Source organism: Pseudopodoces humilis, chromosome 6 (genome assembly GCF_049639895.1).
Source record: "Pseudopodoces humilis isolate 2021_Gansu_Grassland_sample_001 chromosome 6, ASM4963989v1, whole genome shotgun sequence".
NCBI classification, from domain to species: Eukaryota; Metazoa; Chordata; class Aves; order Passeriformes; family Paridae; genus Pseudopodoces; species Pseudopodoces humilis.
The window spans coordinates 63,589,676-63,605,751 of NC_142205.1; the positions used below are offsets into that span (position 1 = coordinate 63,589,676).

At 43.9% G+C, this 16,076-nt stretch overlaps 1 protein-coding gene across 1 annotated transcript; it reads left to right on the top strand.

The window, feature by feature from the left end:
* The first annotated feature begins 5,849 nt into the window (after positions 1–5,849).
* Positions 5,850–13,814, top strand: LOC148184210 (uncharacterized). The gene is made up of 2 exons (XM_088056802.1): positions 5,850–6,224; positions 11,924–13,814. Exon 2 carries the CDS (start codon positions 11,936–11,938, stop codon positions 13,325–13,327), a length of 1,392 nt encoding a protein of 463 aa, XP_087912928.1. The 5' UTR covers positions 5,850–6,224; positions 11,924–11,935; the 3' UTR covers positions 13,328–13,814.
* Positions 13,815–16,076: the final 2,262 nt, after the last annotated feature.

The following is a 16,076-nucleotide window of genomic DNA, read 5'->3' on the forward strand; positions in this document are numbered from 1 at the left end:
TGTTTTCTTTTGCTTGGTACAATATTACTTTTAAGAAACCTCCTTCTTTCCAATGCAGTACCATTACCCGTGGCCTTCAACATGACCAATGTGATCAAGGTTTATCAACATAATTCACTGGCCATGTAAGAACAGATTCCTGGGTTTCACATTAATGTTTCTTATTTTGATCTTATTTAAACCCTGTAAATATAGTGCAAGAAAAAAATAAAATTAGAGAAGTGTCCTTTTTAATTAGAAAAATTAGATCACACCTATCTATTGTTTGCATATTACAATGTTATTTGTGCTACAGTATGTACATTAAGGCAAATGCCCTGCAATCCCAAGAACACTATTTTCACTTTCTTTTAACAGTTTTACCCAAATAGGTGACAGATATATAAACAACTAAATGCATCTGAAAATTCCAGGTGTTCTGGAAGTATGTTCTGTTAACATCAAAAGAAATTAAAACATTCTTAAGTAGAAAGACCACTTTAAGATGATAAGCATGATTTGTTGAAGAGTTTATACTGTTTAGAATTAATACTTCACATAAATATGGTGGTGATGCCTCATCTCTCAGCAGCAAGCCAAGGAGGGAATCAGGACCCTTGTTCCATTGATTCCTCATTTGTTTTTGGGGAGAGAGGGAAAACACAACATTAGCAGGAAGTAGTTTCTTCTACTACTAGGAAAAAAATTAAGCTAGGTGAAAAATCTGATCCAGAAAGCACTTAGGTAAGTTTCATGTCTAAAACAGCACATCTGGGCCCCTAATGCTGGCAGCATGGGATAGAAACCCTGCTAATTTCTTGTCTCTGTGTCTAGCAGTGAGATAGTAAAGACCATGGAAGTCAATATATAGCAATGACTTCAACACCTAAAGAAATAATACTGGCAAGATAGTCAAGAATTTGTTCCAAAAAACATATTCTTCTTCATATTTTTCACATATTCTTCATTCCTCTAAAGACAAGGAAGTATTTCCCACTTCTTTGTACAAGTAAAGGAAAAAAACCCTGGTGAAATCATCCTCATCTTCAGCTCTGTTTCCCAAAATTCCAGAAGATACCATTACTACCGACAAGGTAGACATTGACCTGACCTCTTTAAAAATTAAATTTCTACCTAGGAATCACTTTTGGAAAAAAAAAAAAAAAAAAAAAAAAAAAAGTGACAAAGCATGTACAAAGGGCATGAAATTTGTGTTATTTGCCCTGAAAAGGCAAATAACACAAATTGTGTAAAAACTGTGTTAAAATTGTCATTTTTTCAAAATGTGGGAAAACTTATTTTCACTTTTAATTTTGGCCCAAGTCAACTGACATACTTATGAAAGTGTCATTTTTTGTTCCAAGTAGCAAGCAGAGCAGGGCAGCTTATGAACCTGTGCGTATGTGTCCACGTGTGCACACACATTATTACTGTAACATGGAATGAACTGCAAAGCACCAGAGGAGAGTGAACTGGTACACACATAATTGCGCCTTTACACTTCACACGGAAATACACAACCTAGTAATATATTGCTATTCTATTCTGTAAAATTCAGTTTTGTTCTTTTCCACTAAGAATCATACAAATTACTCTGATCTCTGTGAACTTTCAAAATACATGATGGATATATCACCTTTGTTTCTTAACTATTTCTACCTTCCACTGAATTTTTAATTTTGCTATACATATGCATGCAATTGCTTCTTTTTATTTAAATTTCATTATCTTTATAATATCTGTTTCTCATTCCTCACTGAAAGGGTTAAACTTGTTGCTCTTACCTAAGACCACATTGTACAGTGTTTACAAGAGCTACTTTCTATTCTCAAACTAAGGCTGAGAAAATTACTTCTATTCAATGCTTCTGCTTTAAAAAGGATAATGATTTCATCTGGTTAGAGCTGTCTGTACCTACTTAGTTTATTGCAGGGAAGAAATTGCCTGTTCGCTCATGATAAGATAATTTGTCGCCTTGGAAATTAAATTATCCATTCCAGTTTACCTTGAGGAGGAATACTATATAACACCTATTTGTTCCATTACACCCTTTAAATCAGAAATAGGCTTTTCTCTACAAATATGTTCCATGTAATCAGAGACATTAAGCCAAGTTAAAATAGCCCCTGACTGCAACTTAATTAGCCTCCAATATTGTCAGTTGTGTTAAGACCTGAATCCAGTGGAACTAAAAGGATATTGAATAAATAATTTCTTTTAAAGAATAAAACTATGCCTGCAGTACATTTTTAAAGTAGCTTTTTATATTTTTTTCCTTTCTAATCATCATAGAAAGTCATATGGGTTACACATCTTCACTCCACCAAACCCAAGCAACATTTCTAGGTACCGTTACAGGATGGAAAAAGCAGGGTCAAACCTCATTTTTCACCTAATACTTTAAATTATATAAGGATTAAGAATTTTAATTATGTGGCTAATGTGGGATTTTCCTGCTTTTGCCAAATTGTGCTTAAATACATAAATATGGTCTGTTTTTCAGAGACACTGGTTTGTAAACTTTCTCAACCAATTTTGAAGTCCAAGCTGAGTGAAGGGGTTTTAATATTTAAAACCTGCTATCATAAACCCACAATAATTAGGAATGACCATAGTTCTAGGCCAGGGGGAACACATCAGAAATGCTGGGTAGGGCATGGTAGGACACAGCTCTCAAGGCACTATTTGACAATAGGCTCTGAAAACAGCTTCTGAATCCTCTATAAAGCTCATCTATGGAACTGCATAATCCAAATGATTCATTAACTTACAGACGGAAATTTGGAAAAAAAAAAAAAATAAAAAAGGCTAAGAAAATTAGATTTTTCCATAGCATATTTTTTCCAGCCTTTGAGTAGTGATGAAGAGAAGCTGGTCTTGTGATGGTGATAATGGATTATGAAACAAAGCCTTGCGCTGTTGGCTCTGACACAGGCTCTGTGCATGACCTTCAATGAATTGTATAATCCCCATGTTCCTGTTTCTCCTCTCTCCTTCTGTGAAACAAGGTAATTTTTACCTACAGTGAGAAAACTGTTCAGGGGACAAATTAGATATTTATTGGATGCTTAAGATGAGAAATATATGTAACCGTCCACTTTATTTGAAGTTAAAATATATTTATTTTAAATTGAGTTCTTAGAGATAGGAGTTTTCCAATAAAACCAATTTTTTTTTTCTCCCCAAAATGCTTGTTTGACACAAATTATCCTTTTCATGGCAGCAAAGTGGCTGAGGAAGTTTAAATAAGGGAGATTTCTTCATCCATCCTAGAACAACTGGGAAATGTGCCTTGGTTTTCCCACTGACACAGAAGATCATATAATAGCTAATAAAAATATATATATATATAATGGCCTTTACCATGACACTAACACTGAAATATCATTACCTTCCTTCACCTTATTTGTAATCTTGCTATCTCAATCTCCCTCACACACTAACAACTGCTGTATCAAATATATTTTCCAATAACATTTTTCCTGTTGTCTCATCTTGCTAGTACATACAGCACTTTTGGAAAAGTTGAGAAGAACTCGCAAATTTCAGCAGTGGAAACCAACAGATATACATGGAATGGGTGTTGGAAATGGGATTTTAAGTAACAAGGAAAGAAAATTCCCCTCCATTTCTAGATCCACTTATAAGTAAATTAATTATATTATTTACTAAGTAGAGAAACATTTACTGAGAGAAAATTCTGCATGTGAATAAAACATGATTAGATATTAGTAATTAAAATGGAAAAGTGTCTCCATTAAGCTTCAAAAGAGCACTTAAGCAAGCAGGATGCAAGCAACAAAATTGCAAGAAATCTGAATTATTCCAACATCAAACAAATTGAATTCATTTACTTCTGGATGGAATAGTGTGTGCTCTCAGTAAACAAGGAGAATAAATTATTTGATTGAAAATCAGGAACAAAATGAGTAAAATCATCCTTTGACATAGAAACTGTTGGCCTGATATATTTTGTACTTACCAGCTATTGCATACCAGTGAGAAATAATGGTTGATCCAGAACTTACTCCCAGTTTTCACTGGTTCACTAATAAAGGTGCATATTAGAGTGTTACAAAAATAGCCACAAAATATTTTTTTTAATGTACATTAGCACAATTGTTTTCAGGAACATTCTCTTAAATAATGTAGACTCTATAGGCAATATTAATGAACCCTTTTCTCAGCTGCATTTTTCATTTTAAACTGGGAAATGCTGCTTCCCTTGCCTTTTCTGCTAATCCTTCAATATTGGTAGCATGGCCACCAAAACCACAGTCCTTGGACCTGGAATTCTTTAAAAAATCCCAACAAAACAAAACACAAAGATACCCTAAAACTGTAACAAAATGTAGAACTTAAGTATTTTTTGTAATTTTAATTCCAGGAAAAGATGCACAGACATAATACAGTGAAATTTCAGTTCCAAATTATGGCTTTAGTTTTCTGTACTCTTTGGACACAATGGTTTGAAGTTCATTATTTTTGTTCCGAAGCTACCCTGCAGTCCTAACCAAAGAAAAAGCAGGTCAAAACCAAGATCTTTAATTAGTTGAGAATGTAGGTGATGCTTTTAAGCATGCTGCCAATCATTTTCTAACTATTTATGATTTTCCATCAGGGATAGATTGACAGTAGAATTTCAAAACAACATGCAGAAAATGCTAATTCATGAAAAATGACTGTGAGGAGTTAATTTTAGTAAAGGTGAAGGCTAGAAAATAGATTAGAAATTATTAATTGTATTGTACAGATTGTACAATTGTACAATTATAATTGTACAATTAATACAATATTGTACAATTATTGTATTAATTGAATTGTACAGAAACCAATAGTAAATTGTATAGTAAACCAAAATACTTCAGTGTTAAAGAAAGATCATTGATGAGTCCTGAAATGACAGAAGCACACAAAGGAGCTCACTAGCATGTGCAATTTTTATTTTCCTGTGTGGTTCAGAGCTTGAACCAAGGTTTTTCTTTGTGATTCCATCAAAATTCTGCTTGGGCACATATTGCAGGCCACTAAATTTTGCATGATTACTAGCAGAAAAGAAGTTGTATTTTTTTCACTACTTTTAACTTTCAATAATAGCATAAAATATAAATAACTCTCTGGTTGTTGTGGGTTTCTTTTTTTTCTTATTTGCAATGTCCGTCTTTCAATACATCACACAAGCTGTTGTACTCAGAGATGTTATTTTTAATTTACTGCTCTTAGGCTGAAATATTTCTTATCTTAAGAACTTTCAATGTCCCATCTGGAGCAAAGAGGGATAGAATATAGCATCTTTTTGGAGAATTCTAGGAGGAACTATTGTCAAGATGGGCTCTGACAATTAGAAATCAGATTCCTGAGTGTTGCAGGCAGTTTATTAGTTTTATTTGTATAGTTTGTTGGTTCGTCCCTGTTATTCCCCTCGCATTTATGTAATGGTTTTGCCCCACTTGTCAATTTTGTAAACCCCTCCCTGTATTCCCGAACCTTCCCTGTCCATCACCCTCGGCCTGCCCCAAGCCCCTGTCTGTTATTGTAAACCCAGCCCATGGTTCTAGTATGTTCCCTGCCTTTCATCCCTCACTCGAGGCCCCATTGGCATTGTGACTGCCACCCCTCCCAAATGTTACCCCTATTGGTCCCCAGCATTGTGAACCCTCCCCCCTGACTCCTCCCATGAATTACCCTGATTGGTTCCTGAGTTTGTACCCTCCCTCCTTTAAACTGAGTTGCACGGAAGAGTTCGATGCGCAGTCTGTCCTGCCTTTGACCTTTCCAGTCCCTTCCTCGTCCACTGTTCCTGTTCCCACAATAAACCTGGTTTCTGGGAAGATTCTTGGACTCTGAGCCTCCTCCATTCCTCCACCGAGCACCCATGATGCGCTGAGACCGCAGGGCCTGAAGGCTTAAAGGCTCTGAAGGTTCGGTCTGGGACAAACAGCTCCCAGGTCGTTCCCCACTCCTGATGCTGCCAGCAGTCAGTGAGGCAGAGCTAGCCAGGGCAAGAAAGGCCGCAGCAGGGGCAGTGTCAGCTGGCGCCCAACGTGGGGCCTCTGCAGCTCGTGGAGACCCTTGGAGGAGTTGATCCTGTGTGTGGATTACAAAGACTTGTGGGCGGCAGCTACCCCGGTTGTAGCAGGTCAGTTTTTGTCCGGCAGCGCTCCCGGGGAAGAAGCGACAACCTCCAGTGCGCAGGAGACCGCTTCTGGGGCTCGGACGTCTTCCACAGCCCAAGTCAGGACCCGGTGAGTTTCCCCAATGGGGGAAAGGGGGGTGTGTGTGAGTCCCCCTTGTGTGTTGTGTACTCCCCCGGGGAGGGGAGGTGTTGTGTGAGTCGGGTCCTGACCCTCATTTTTAGTTAAGTTTACGTTTGCTGCTGGGAGGCGGTGGAACTGCGGAGCCGAGGGGGGTAGAAGATGGGCGCACGTTTGTCGGCTCCGCAGCGGGGGATTTACTTCCAAGTTGTGGGTATCCTCGAGGGTGGGAATCGCAAGTTTTCACGTGGGTTGGTTAAAAGGCTGGTACGTTGGCTGATCCTGCATTTTCCCCATGTGTCCCCTCAAAATGTTAGCTGTGTCATTTTGGAATTCTGTTGGGTCCAAATTAATGGCTTTAGTGAATCAGGGGGACAAAACAGCTGCCAAATTAATCCTACTTTCCGTTTTAATTCAGACTACCCTAATTGAAAAAGGGGGAATGCAGAGGCAGCCAATGCAGCCTTCCCCAGTTTCTTCAGTTTCCCCAGTTTCCCCATCCTCATGCTCCTCATCCCTTGTTCCTAAGTTGGGGGAGACCTGCGGAGCAACCCGTAGAACGCAGGGCTCCGAAGTCGGCAGCAGTCTCCCTGGCTCTCCAAGCCTCCCTCAGAACCCTTGCCCTGGTAGCCCTGGCCAAGCTGTCGGAGCCCTTACCCGTTCCCCTACTTCCCCAGTTGACAATCCCAAGTTATCCCCTTTCCAAGTTGCAAATCCCCAGTTTGATAAAGTTAATGATCCCCAGTTACTTCCCCAGAACCCTGGATCCCCTATTTTCCCTTATCCCCAGTGTTCCCCTATGTCTCCCCATACCTTGCCTGACCCTCAAAATGGCCCCTGAGGGACACAAGATGGCAGGGACCACATGGTCGGACCCCTCCCTTGTGCTCCTTCCCAGAATCCCTTCCTTCCCTCAATGACCAACCCCTTCCTCCCTAGCCCCTCCCTTCCATCCTACCCTGACCCCTCCCATTTCCCCTTGGGTTGTTCCTCCTCCTTGGGGGTGTGTCCCCAAAGTGTTACCTCCCAAAACCCCACCCCTTCCTGCCGCTGCTCCTCCCTTAAGCCCTCCTGCTCTGTTGGTCCTCCAGCCCCGCCCCTTCTGGTTCCTGGTTCCCACGCCCTTCCTTCTGGTTCCCACGCCTCTCCATCCAGTTCCCACGCTTCGGGGACTGGAAGTGACAGGCTGGGGAACCAGAACCCGGAACAGGTTGTTATTCCCTTTGCTGCACCAGTTACTTTTAGAGGAAGGGGAGGGAGATACCGTGAATGGGAGCCCTTCTCCTTCCAAACAAAGAGGGAGCTGTGCAAGGCACAGAAAGAGTTTGGCCGGAGAAGCGAGTACTTTAAAGGCTTACTAAGAGCCACCTTCTCCACAAACGAGATGGTCCCCCATGACCTAAATTTGCCTGCCTCCTTTCCCCGGCAGAGTACAAACTGTGGAAACAGGGGTGGAAGAGGTTGTGTGAGACTGTCCTTTCTGAGCTTTTGCGCAGCAAGGAGTCCGCGGTTGACGCAGACAAAAACCCCCTCTCGTTAGATCACTTGTGCGATGAGGGGAATTGGGTGAAACCTGAGGAGCAGGCCAGGGTCTTACCCTGGCCTGTCCTGGTGAAAGTAACAGAGGCCGCAGAGAAGGTATTTAACACCTTACCGGAGGAGGAACCCCTTGTCAATTTCCTTGACATAAAACAACTTCCCCATGAACCATTCGTTAAGTTTGTAGATCGACTGCAGATCCAAATTGAAAAGCAGGTGGAAAAACCGGAGCTGCAGGAGCAATTAGTCTTAGAAACAGCCAAGGCTAATGCAAATGAGATATGCAAGCAGGTGATCTTCAGCCTCCCGTTGTACCCGCCACCCTCATTGGATGTCCTCATCGAGGCGTGCACGAAGAAAGTGCCCTTGGTGGGGACGTCCAAGGCAGCACCACCGCCGCCAATGAGGAGGACTTTAACTGCAGCAGTGACCCAGCACCCGCCAGGCCAACTTCCACCACCATCTGGAAGGCCTCTCCAGTGCTATCGCTGTGGGCAGCTGGGGCACATGGCCCGAGATTGCCCTGCCGCTCATCCCTGCCACAGACCTGCGGGGAACGGCGTGGGGGGAAAAGGGGGAGAGGGAGTTTCTAATAAAAAAAAACTAAGAGCGCGGCGCGAACCTTCCTCGCGCAAAGCAAAGAATGGGGCAGGTGCCGCGGAGGGGGGTGAACTTGAACCGGACATGGCCTATCCACCGAACGAGACATTTGGTAACTGTACGAGACATCCTCTTCCGGTCCCAGCACTGGACGGTAGTAGCTGTGGACCCACTGGAGGTAAAGATGATGGACACCGGACGTGCCAGTAAGTACATCGCCATCGGGGACACCAAACACACAACCCTGGAGACTGAGATTTTTCCGATCACCTTCCCGGGTGGTCCAGAGAACCTCATTCTCCTGGCGCGCTGCACTCATCCACCCTTCTTTTTGCCAAAGGGGCAAATCGTTGCCCAATTTATACCAGTGCCTGAGAAAATCCCTGTGGACGACCACGCACCAGGCGTCTACTGGGCAGAAGTGGTGGGTGAGGAAAAGCCCATTCTGGACTGCAGCGTCAAGCAGGGTGCAGAATCCTTTCAAATGAAAGCACTGCTTGACACGGGGGCAGATGTGATGATCATCCCCGAAAGGAGATGGCCGTCACATTGGGAGTTGCAACCTGTGGCTGGTAAGATACAGGGCATAGGGGGCACACAATTGGCGAGAATTTCGAAGATCGTGGTACAAATTGTGGGGCTGGATGGACAATTGGCTAATTTACGCCCATTCGTGGCAGATTATCAGGTTCCTCTGTGGGGGAGAGACCTCATGTCCCAATGGGAGGTTAAAATAGAAATCCCGAAAACCCCTCGGGATTTTTAGAGGCGGCCACTGTGGAGCGCCCCTTCCAAAAGCTAGATTGGATAACTGACAAAGCGGTTTGGATTGATCAGTGGCCGCTCAGAAAAGATAAACTAAGGGCGCTCAACGAACTCGTGGAGGAGCAGTTGGCTAAGGGTAACATCGTTGAGACAACTAGCCCTTGGAATTCTCTGGTTTTTGTCATCCGCAAGCTGGGGAAGGACAAGTGGTGCCTCCTCCACGACCTTCGTGCCATTAGTAAGATCATTGTAGACATGGGGCCCCTTCAACCAGGGATGCCTACCCCTACCATACTCCCCCGAAATCGGAGATTGGCAGTCATCGATATCAAGGATTGTGTTTTCCAAATTCCCCTACACCCTGACGACGCCCCACGATTTGCCTTCTCGGTGCCCACTCTGAACTGAGAAGCCCCAATGAAGAGATACCACTGGCAAGTGCTACCACAGGGAATGAAGAACTCACCAACCATCTGCCAGTGGTATGTCTCTTCATTGCTGTCTCCCGTCCGCGCCGACATGGGGGAGGTCATCATCTATCATTATATGGATGATGTCCTGGTGTGCGCCCCCCATGACGATATGCTTACTCGATCTCTTGACCTAGTGGTTAGAGTTCTAACCTCTGCAGGTTTCCAGCTCCAGGAAGACAGAGTTCAGAGGATGCCACTCTGGAAGTATCTGGGTCTGAGGATTGCTGAGAGGACCATTGTTCCTCAACAATTGGCTATTAACAGCAATCCAAAGACTTTGGCAGACCTTCATTCCTTGTGTGGGACTTTGAACTGGGTCAGGCCTTGGCTGGGTCTCACCACCGAAGACCTAGCCACTCCCTTCATGCTTTAAAGGGGGAGAAAGAGCTTAGTTCTCCTAGGACCCTGACCCTAGAGGCGAAAGAAGCACTAGAGAAGGTACAAGTCACTCTAATGGAAAGGCAAGCACATCGTTATGAGCCTACTCTGCCTTTCGAATATACCATCTTAGGAAGGTTGCCACACCTGTGTGGGCTCATTTTCCAATGGGACCGGGGCTCAAGGGACCCACTCTTGATCATAGAGTGGGTATTCCTGAGCCATCAATGGTCCAAGAGTATCACCCGGCCACAGGAGCTGATGGCTCAGCTTGTCAGGAAAGCTCGAGCCAGGCTTAGGGAGATGGCTGGGTGCGATTTTGCATGCATATGGGTGCCTGTCAGCTTGTCTCGGGACAAGGCGTCCCCAGATAGGCTGAAAAAAGAAATGTTTGAACAGCTGTTGCAGGAAAACGAGGCTCTCCAAACTGCATTTGATAGCTACGGTGGACAAGTTTCAGTCCACATCCCGGCACACAAATTCTTTAACGCTAAATTTAATATAATTCCAAGATCAATTCGGAGCCGAAAACCCCTCAAAGCCCTGACTGTTTTCACTGACGCATCTGGAACATCCCACAAGTCAGTTGTAACTTGGGTGGATCCTCAGACTCAGCGGTGGGAAGCAGATGTTAAATATGTGGAGGGATCTCCACAAGTCGCTGAGTTAGATGCCATCATCAGAGCCTTTGAGAGGTTCCCTGAATCATTTAATTTGGTAACGGATTCAGCGTATGTTGCAGGGGTTGTAGCCAGAGCTGAGAATGCAGCTCTCAAGGAAGTCTCCAATCCGCAGCTGTTCGAGCTGCTTTCCAAGTTAATTTTTACCGTTTCCCACTGAAAGCAGCCGTTCTTTGTAATGCATGCGAGGTCGCACACAGAGCTCCCTGGCCCGGTAGCCGAGGGAAATGAAAGAGCTGATTCCCTCGCTGCCCCAGTTACCATGACTCAGCTTCCTGACATTTTTCAACCAGCCAAGCTGAGTCATCAAATGTTCCATCAGAATGTGCCTGGACTGGCCCGCCAGTTCCACCTGAGGCGGGATCAGGCCAGAGCCATTGTGGCCACATGCCCACACTGCCAGTCCACCACTATGCCCTCTCTGGGATCTGGGGTCAACCCCAGGGGCCTGGGGAGCTGCAAAGTATGGCAAATGGATGTCACGCACATCCCAGAGTTTGGCAGATTTCGTTTCGTGCACCTTTCCATTGACACCTTCTCGGGTGCTATCTATGCCCCTGCCCACACAGGGGAGAAAGCCGAGCATGTTTGTAAACACCTCATGCAGGCTTTCTCTGTGCTGGGGGTCCCAAAGGAAATAAAAACAGATAATGGCCCAGCTTATACCTCCAGGAAAGTGGAGGAATTCCTGCAAGAGTGGGGAGTGACACACAAGAGAGGCATCCCACACCCCCCACAGGCCAAGCAATCGTGGAGCGAGCCCACCAGTCGCTCAAGCATGTCCTTGCCCATCAGAGAGAGACTGCGAAGGGCTGCACACCGCAGGAACGGTTGTGTAAGGCCCTTTACACTCTGAATTTCCTGAACTGTTCAGGCCAGGATCCCAATCCTCCAGTGGCCCGGCATTTTCCATCCACCAACAGCTACAAATTGCAGCAGCGCCCTCCAGTGCTGGTCCAGGACCCCGAGACCCAACGAGTTATGGGTCCGTATGATTTGGTGACCTGGGGGCGAGGGTACGCTTGCGTTTCCTCGCCCCAGGGACTGCAGTGGATCCCACAAAGGTGGGTGAAACCTTATGTCCCGAAACACCCAAGCAGGCCACCAGATCAAACCGAGGATGTCATCTTGTCCGGATAGGCCATCTCCGGACCCCCCCAGAGAGGAGGAGAAGAAAACCCTTAAGCCCTTTTTATGTTTCGATGACCCACCCTTTCCATTAAGCATTGTTTTGTGTATGTTTCCTTTATCTTAGGAGGAACCATCCATGATGACGACAGCCCCTAGCATCACCGCAGTCATCTGGTACGTGACAGTGTTGGTGACCCAAGCAAGTGGGTGGATTATACCCCAACCGAAGCAAAACGTCTGGGTCACTCTGGCGAAAACCCTGCAGCATAATGAGCTGTGCTTGTCAACTGGAGCAACGGGAAACCCAATAACAACTTGCCTGGTGGGGATCCCATTGAAACCCAAGGAATTCCCCAAGTCCCTTCTTAATTTAGTTAAAGAGGCCAACAAAGGAAGGCCAGCTCATCACGTTGTCCGCTCCGATACATCTTATAAAGAGAAGAAACCTGTCCAGAACCCCCTCCTTCTCTGGAGGAACTGGCAGGCCCAGCTTGAGCGGACAACCGATGAGCCTCAAGAATTTGATTTATTGAATTCCTCCCCAGCACCCTTTTGTGTTCACTTTCGTTATTATCCTTCCGATCTTGCCCCATACCCACAAGTCATCCAGGGCAACAAGCAATTTCAAGCAGCCGCATGGTGCAAGAATATTGCCCACGTCAGAATGCCCTCAACCCTCGACCCTAACCCGCTTAAGTTACCCAAAGGTATGTTTTTAATTTGCGGGGACCGGGCGTGGGCTGGCATCCCCTCTCGCCTTCTTGGAGGGCTGTGCACTTTGGGCCGGTTGTCCCTGTTCTCTCCCAGCACGACCCAAATTGAAAATTGGGCGCAAAAAAATAATTTGGTCATTAAGAAGCGCAGCCTGGATGATCTAGATCCAGACTGCGATTCCGAAATCTTCCATTGGAGCAAGCCAAAGCGAGTGGCAGTGTCCGTATTTTTGCCTTGGGTGGCCGCTGCCAAAGCCCTTGGAGAATTAGGCAGATTGGACTGTTGGATTGTGAAACAGGCCAACTTAACGTCAACCGCGCTGAGAGACCTCCTCGAAGATGAGGAAATAACCAGGAGGGCCACCCTACAAAATCGAGCGGACATTGATTTCCTGTTACTCCTGCACGATCATGACTGCAGGGAATTCGAGGGGCTCTGCTGTCCCAATCTTACCACCAAGAGCCTCAACATTCGCCGGACCCTGGACGAGATGCGGGGTATGATCCACCAGATTAAACAAGAGAACGGCGATTGGGTCACCAACTTGTTCTCTGGATGGGGACTGTCGGGATGGCTCTCCTCCATCCTAAAGACTGTGTTGTGGGTCATCTTTATTGTTTTTATTATTTTTGTTGCATTCACGATTTTGAAAAGGTGTTTAATACAATCAGTTGTTCATCTTTTGTCTCCCCCTCCCCAAGTTAATTTTGTAAGTGCACCCTCTCCTCCTTCCTCATCGCCTCCTCCTTCTCCTGCAACGGACTGGTTCGCTGAGCCTTCTGCACCCCCAGAGTATGCAACATCCTCTCTTTGAAAAAGAAAGGGGGAGATGTTGCAGGCAGTTTATTAGTTTTATTTGTATAGTTTGTTGGTTCGTCCCTGTTATTCCCCTCGCATTTATGTAATGGTTTTGCCCCACTTGTCAATATTGTAAACCCCTCCCTGTATTCCCGAACCTTCCCTGTCCATCACCCTCGGCCTGCCCCAAGCCCCTGTCTGTTATTGTAAACCCAGCCCATGGTTCTAGTATGTTCCCTGCCTTTCATCCCTCACTCGAGGCCCCATTGGCATTGTGACTGCCACCCCTCCCAAATGTTACCCCTATTGGTCCCCAGCATTGTGAACCCTCCCCCCGACTCCTCCCATGAATTACCCTGATTGGTTCCTGAGTTTGTACCCTCCCTCCTTTAAACTGAGTTGCACGGAAGAGTTCGATGCGCAGTCTGTCCTGCCTTTGACCTTTCCAGTCCCTTCCTCGTCCACTGTTCCTGTTCCTACAATAAACCTGGTTTCTGGGAAGATTCTTGGACTCTGAGCCTCCTCCATTCCTCCACCGAGCACCCATGATGCGCTGAGACCACAGGGCCTGAAGGCTTAAAGGCTCTGAAGGTTCGGTCTGGGACAAACAGCTCCCAGACCGTTCCCCACTCCTGACGCTGCCAGCGGTCAGTGAGGCAGAGCTAGCCAGGGCGTGAAAGGCTGCGGCAGGGGCAGCGTCACCTGAGGTGCTGTAACTTCATAAACTTAACAGTTTGGCTCACAAAGAAACAAAAGATTATCATTTGAAATATACCCATTACCAAACACACCCAAAAACTTCAGACCAGTGGCCTCATGTCACAGTAAGCACCAGCGACTGCTGTGTTTCTGCTAACACCCAAAAAAACCCATCCTTTATGGTGAGGCAGGGAGCTCTTCCATGACTTAAAGTATTTTGCAGTAAATAGAGTTGTATTTTAATTAAGACAAAAAATTAAATCAATGATGCACTAACTGGAATGTTAAACCAGCCTTTTTCCTGCTGTTAATGAAAATCAGCTACCAACAGCATTAATGAAATTTTCACCGTTTATCTGCTAGGTCAAGAGTCCTCCTAATAGGTGCCTCAGTAACCAGTGCTATTAAAGGAAGTACACAGAACCTTAATTTAAAACACTAATTAGTCCTAAAATAGTGAAGATTACTTTGTACGAGTAGGGAATCAGGGCATTATGGACTTGTCCATAAGAATTGAGAAGGGAGCGATCTGCTTGCCTTTCAAACCAAGATCAAAGGCAGCTGTTGTTTAGTTAGTTTATTGTTTAGTGGATAATAACTTCCACTGTTATCCTAAGACCCTCAAAATAAAGCAGGGAATTTGAGAAAAGAAATTTTGACTTAAAAGCCATTTCTCTGGAACAGAGTCTTCATGAAAATTAAGGGGCAAGTTTGACATTGCTTCTAATCTTTTAAGGGAATAAAGTTATCAGGAGAGTACTGATGGAACATCTGGGTTATCATATTCACCAATTTTTGATATTCTGATTATTTATTTGATCCATTGAACACACAGTTTTGATTCATTCGTGGAATCTATTTTTGACTGACAATAAGTTGTTCTACACATTCCTGCATAAGATTCTATTCTGCTACAGGAGAAATAAAATAGCTCTGAAAACCACAGGAGTTAAAGTCCTGAGTTGTTAAAATATTATAAACTGTATAGCATCTTCAGTAAGATAATGTTCATAGGAAGCTGAAATATAAATGCTATTGGTTTTCATATACTTGCTCTATTTTAACTTTTGCCTTCAAATCACTTCATCTTCTTGATCACCAAGCTATCCAAAGATATAAAAATAATTGAGACCCTAGGCTTAGAGAAAATTTTTGTGTAGCTAGGAATAAAATCTAGCTTCTTAATGTAGTAAGTATTTGTTGAGTTTTTCTTTTTATAATTGGTTTTAAATAACAAATATGAATGGAAAATGTATCACTTCCTTATCCAATTGAAGTCTGAATCTGCAAAGATACATGTGGTGTAAAACCAGAATAATCACACAGACTCTTTTCAATCAGGACGTTGTGACAAGGATCAAAACATCATGGTATTAGGAAAGAATAAGGAACAATGTTCATTGGGAATACATGAGACACAAAATAGTAAAACCAAAACATATTCTAGCATGTTGTTTTCCAGTTTTGTTGATTGACCTTAGAGTTTTATCATGCATTTTATACCCATCCCAATCATTTTTTCAGGTATACACTCTTATTATATCCCTATTTGGTTTTGCTTCAACCAGAATAAAAATAAGTGTGCATATATATTTCTATCTATCTATCTATCTATCTATCTATCTATCTATCTATCTATCTATTAGCTTGTATCTAGATATATGTAATTAAAATTCTTATGTGTTGGCTTTGGGAATAGAAAACAAACATATTTTTGAGCATTCCAGACTAGTAGTTCAGAATAAAGTATATCAAGAATTTCCCAACATCCCCTTTTGAAAACAAGCTTTAAAAGTGTTCTTAGGAAACACCAGACACCCTTCCTGACCCCCTGTCTCCCCAAAGGTGGTCTCTGACACTCCAGGATAAAATTAAAGAACCCTCATAGTGAACAGTTAAAAGATATGCTTCCTATAAAAAATAGTATTTCTAGCTCCTATCATTGTCTTCTGCCTGAAGCATGAGAAATTATATCATTTCTAGATCCCTGATTTTTAAAACCCTAGTAACTGACGGTTGTTATAATCTATATAAACATCCATTTCCTTTTCTAATCTGACTGAGCT

What these genes read in the sequence shown, in the direction of transcription:
- LOC148184210 (XM_088056802.1), top strand. Translation starts at nt 11,936, where the DNA reads ATGATGACGACAGCCCCTAGCATCACCGCAGTCATCTGGTACGTGACA.